The sequence below is a fragment of the Lolium perenne genome, chromosome 2 (genome assembly GCF_019359855.2).
Source record: "Lolium perenne isolate Kyuss_39 chromosome 2, Kyuss_2.0, whole genome shotgun sequence".
Classification (NCBI taxonomy): Eukaryota; Viridiplantae; Streptophyta; class Magnoliopsida; order Poales; family Poaceae; genus Lolium; species Lolium perenne.
The window spans coordinates 240,432,972-240,437,243 of record NC_067245.2 but is presented as its reverse complement, the minus strand read 5'-3'; the positions used below and the strand labels follow the sequence as shown (position 1 = coordinate 240,437,243).

The 4,272-nt window shown below is 51.0% G+C and overlaps 1 protein-coding gene across 1 annotated transcript; it reads right to left on the bottom strand.

Annotated features, from left to right (window-relative positions):
- Positions 1–674: 674 nt before the first annotated feature.
- Positions 675–3,558, bottom strand: LOC127330536 (protein DUF642 L-GALACTONO-1,4-LACTONE-RESPONSIVE GENE 2-like). Its single transcript, XM_051356718.2, has 3 exons — positions 3,217–3,558; positions 1,466–1,963; positions 675–1,375 (listed from the first exon to the last, which is right to left on the bottom strand). Exons 1-3 carry the CDS (start codon positions 3,293–3,295, stop codon positions 831–833), a joined length of 1,122 nt encoding a protein of 373 aa, XP_051212678.1. The 5' UTR covers positions 3,296–3,558; the 3' UTR covers positions 675–830.
- Positions 3,559–4,272: the final 714 nt, after the last annotated feature.

Genomic DNA, 4,272 nt, shown 5'->3' with positions numbered 1-4,272 from the left:
TCAAAGATCCCATTAGGGTTTTTAGGGTTTCTTCCCCTGTAAGCCACCCTCTCCCCTATATAAGGAGAGGGGGCATGGCCCTTCGCGGGCACGTTGTTCTGCATGACCAATCTTGTACGAAGACAACTTGTAAGCACTTGCGATGAAGAAATAGAGAGATCTAGTGATGTTCTTGTTCTTGAGTTCATCATCTTCTTCCTTCGGCCAAGGCCAAGTTCTTGAGGAATCCATCCGGAAACCTCTCCATCTATACCAAAAACCCTCCCCCGAATCCTCTAGCGTCCATTCGGCCCCAAGATGAGTCACCCCATGACATCTGTTTGTTCACCACGACGACAGACTTGGTATGGGTGTTTGCATTTACCTGGATTTATTTCAGGATTTAATCGGCGCTATGCTTTCAGTGGTAGGTGACGTGCCCGTCAACAGCGAGGCATTAGTGGTGATTTCGTCAACCTCAAGATATGCCGGCTCAGTCCATCGGAGGTGCTCATAGGGGTAGGGTGTGCGTGCGTTCATGGGGGTGTTTGTACGTGCGTATTTGTGAGCGTCTGCGTTGTACTGTGTTCTTAAAAAAAAGCAAAAATAGGGATTTGGCAAAATAAGAAGGGACACGTGTTAACAAGGGTTTGATCCCAGGACGGCCCTAGAATTTTTGTAGTATCAGCAATGAATTGACATGAACTTCCTTTCCTCTTTAGCTCATCTTTTGGGAAGACAAAGGAGAGAAACACGCACATCAGGTAGGCACATACGTCAGGCGCATTCAAAATCTAGTGTGGCATGTGGAGACTAGGGCACCAACGGCAGAGACTAAACTGTTGCGTACTCTACAAACGCAGCCGCCTGGCAGCGGGCTTGCGCACTCCGACGAGCAAGACATCGTCAAGGACGGGCCCACACAACGTGGCGTTGGATGTCATGAGATGGTCCGAGCTCTGGAACACCACGCGCGTCATGTTGGCGATCGCCGTGAACTCGAGCACGGCGGGCTTGGACCCGCCCGTGCCAAGGGACTCGTACGGCACCTTGATCCTCTCCCTCGCCGCGTACGCCTCCACCGCTAGGGAACCCTTGCACCCGTTGGCCGCGTCTCCGACGGAGAAGGACAGCCTATACGACCACCCGGGCACGGTGACCACCTCCTGCAGCAGCGCGCATTCCCTGCCGGCCACCAGCTCCACGGCGCGCGCGCCGTGCGGCACGGCGTGGTGCGGCGCGTCCACGTACTTGACCACCTTGGTGTCGGACATGATCATCCACCCGGGCAGCGGCGAGTGCACGTCCTCCAGGATCGGCGGCACCAGCACACCCCACGGCGTGCCGGGGAAGATGTACGGCCCTAGCTCGAAATCGCCGTTCCTCAGCAGGTTCCCTAGTCCAATTATGATCTCCAAATTGATCAGAATATAGAGTTTTTGCAACAACAGATAACTCTCGATAAGCTTGAGATTATAGGACGTACCCTTGGTGCGGTGAGGAGGAGAAAGGGTCTTGATCGCGACGGCGATGATGAGGGGGCCGCACGCCGGGTCCTCCTCGACGCCGGTGTTGTGGATGCGCAGCGACACGGTGCTGTGCCTGGCCTTGAACGCCCACGAGTAGGTGTCCCAGCCGGTGCTGGTGTACACTGTCTGAATCGGAAGCACGCCGAATTCCGGGTCGACAGACACGTTCAGCTTCTCGGCCTGGGCGCATGACCGCGCGGCCATAAAGCTGACGGAGTAGTATGTCTTAGGTGTGACGTTGATCGGCTGCTGGATGGTGGCGTCGTTGCCCAGCCGCAAGGCGGACGCGCCCTCCGGCAGGGCCAGGATCATGTCTCCCTCCCTGTGCCCGGGCTCGATGTACTCCACGAACCCAGAGATCTCCCAGCAAGGTACCGCGTGGCGCCCTGTTATCACCACGCCCTTCATTTGGGACTTGTCCGGCCGCTGGGCGAAGTCTCCGTTGGGCAAAAGTCCTGTACACACAAGCACATGTTGATTCAAATGTCAGATTACAGACATGTACTACCTCATCTAATAATATTTATCCGTAGATATATCCGTATCTAAAAAAATAAAACATTTATTTTAGAACGGAGAGGTACCAATTTAAGCAGAAATAGTCAAATAGCCAGGTTAGCAGACTGAACAAGAAGGTCTCCGTATCTAAATTGATATGCACATATTTGTGTCGTCTCTTACAAAACAAGTATGATGAGCGAGGTCATAGTTTTTCTTCTACGCGATGGAGAACCAGTGGTGCGCAATAGCCATGTTTTTCGGAGTGTGAGCTCCATGTCAACCTCGATTATCAACAAGATCAAAGTTGAGGTCTCAAATTGACCTAAAACCAGATTTTTGATAAATTAGACATGGAAATCTTTTTTTGGTTTCCAGCACTCCCGTTGCCAGAAGATATTGAAAAGCTTAATAATTCTTGAACAATCGATTCATACAATATTGTTTCTTCTTGCCAATAAATTCATACATTTTTTACTTGTGGTTTTTTGGAAACCTCGAGAGGGTAGAACCTTCTTACAACTCCTAAAGAAGAATAGAGTTTACTCGGTTTGTAAACCCGACAAAAAAACCATAGAGCGACCTATGCATTAGAAAAACAAGGTTGAAAAACCACACAAGCAACGAAGTTCCATCACCCACACAACACTAAGCCATTGTAGCAACAAACAAGACCTCGGGGCTGTTGCCTCGACTTTCACTGCTTGCAACAATGCCGCACGACATGGTAGTCTCGTAACCCCGTCTACACCAGAAAACTGCTCCCCGAGGCCGCCGCCCGGACATAGCCGCCAGACGAAATGCCCTTTTTTGGGGGTAAAGTCTGATTAGATTTTGTGAAGCCTTTATTTATCAAGAAAAAAAATATTTTGTGAACTAAATGAACTCCACTTAGGCCGATGATTAAGGAGTGTTCTTGGACCAGAACGGCATTGCATTACACTGCAATGCTGATCGCCGGAGATGCATATAAACATTCAAATACACATCTCGACGGAGATCAAGGTCATCTCCACATTGAAGGCGTGAACTATGCACGTGCAAGTCAACCCTGCTTTTATCTCGTTGTACAGAAATAGAATTTCAAATACTCCCTCTAAAATAAGGCTTGTAAATTTTTATGTAGACAAAGTTATGAAACTTATTTTAGAACGGAGCTAGTATTCGAAGTGGAAAAGAGTTTCAGATACTACTAGTTTCGAGTTCTTACCATCGGTGACGGCCAAAACCGCTGGAGCAGCCACGCCAATGAGCAAGAACAGCGCCATGCAACGCGTGCTGTTCGCCATGGTCTCCCGCTCCCGTTCTCTCGAGCTGTCTTGGGGCGGTGGACTAGAGGAGGAAGGAACAAAGCTGCCGTGGTGCGGGCAGTGTGGCTTATAAGCGGTGCCCGGAGCTGGTCAACGAAACGCAGCCGAGGGCAGAGCAGGCCACCTGCCGGACGGGGCGCCGCGAGATACGCCGGACGGGCACGAGCGGGAAGGGGCAGCGGGCATCTCTCGTTTTTGAGGCGATGCAGATAGGCGGCCGCGCGCCTTGCCATGTGTGCACGTGGCATTCTGATTCGTCCGATGCATACGAAGATTCATCCGGTGTCGGTGTCGTTGTGGTGGGCGCTGCCTTGTGCAGCCTCCGCCGGTAGCAGGCGTCAGCACTGGACAACGGGCCGGGCATGGTCCGTGGCAAATAACGGTGCTACACACATGCTGGGTGAGTCACTGAGTCAGTGCGTCTGCTTGCTCGGCTCAAATTGGTCCTCTCCCCAGGGCCCAGACTGTGCCGGCGCCGTGACTCCTGCCGGTCATCGCAGCGCCACGGCGCACATTGAGATACGATGAAGGTATATCGATCTTGCAAGTCGTCGATTCCCTTGGCTGCCGTTCCCATCGTCCAGAAAACATTGTAACTTGAATCCTTCGCATCTCCCAACTCCGTTCCATTACCCAATGTGCACACGAACTCCGTCACATCTCAAAGTCAAATCCATGTCCTTGGAATCACTATTTTTTAATCGGAAGGCCATAAATTCAGAGAGTACGAGATCCAAACATAGTAGAGCATCCCCGTGCCGGCCCCTTACACCATCTTCAGTCGCATCTTTTAAAGAGGTCTTTAAATGGCGCTGGATTTAACGTTTGAGATACGACATTGCTTGGTGTCGCGTTTACGGCACGTCGCTCCCTAGTCACGTCCTCCAAACAAAATATAATTTTTTAAATTTAACTGAAAACAGTTGAATTCATTCAAACTTGTTATATATTACATG

What these genes read in the sequence shown, in the direction of transcription:
- LOC127330536 (XM_051356718.2), bottom strand. Translation starts at nt 3,295, where the DNA reads ATGGCGAACAGCACGCGTTGCATGGCGCTGTTCTTGCTCATTGGCGTG. An exon ending in GGTTTTGGCCGTCACCGATG is followed by an intron (nt 1,964 to 3,216) that starts GTAAGAACTCGA and finishes TTGTGTGTACAG; the next exon opens with GACTTTTGCCCAACGGAGAC. An exon ending in TCCTCCTCACCGCACCAAGG is followed by an intron (nt 1,376 to 1,465) that starts GTACGTCCTATA and finishes TAATTGGACTAG; the next exon opens with GGAACCTGCTGAGGAACGGC.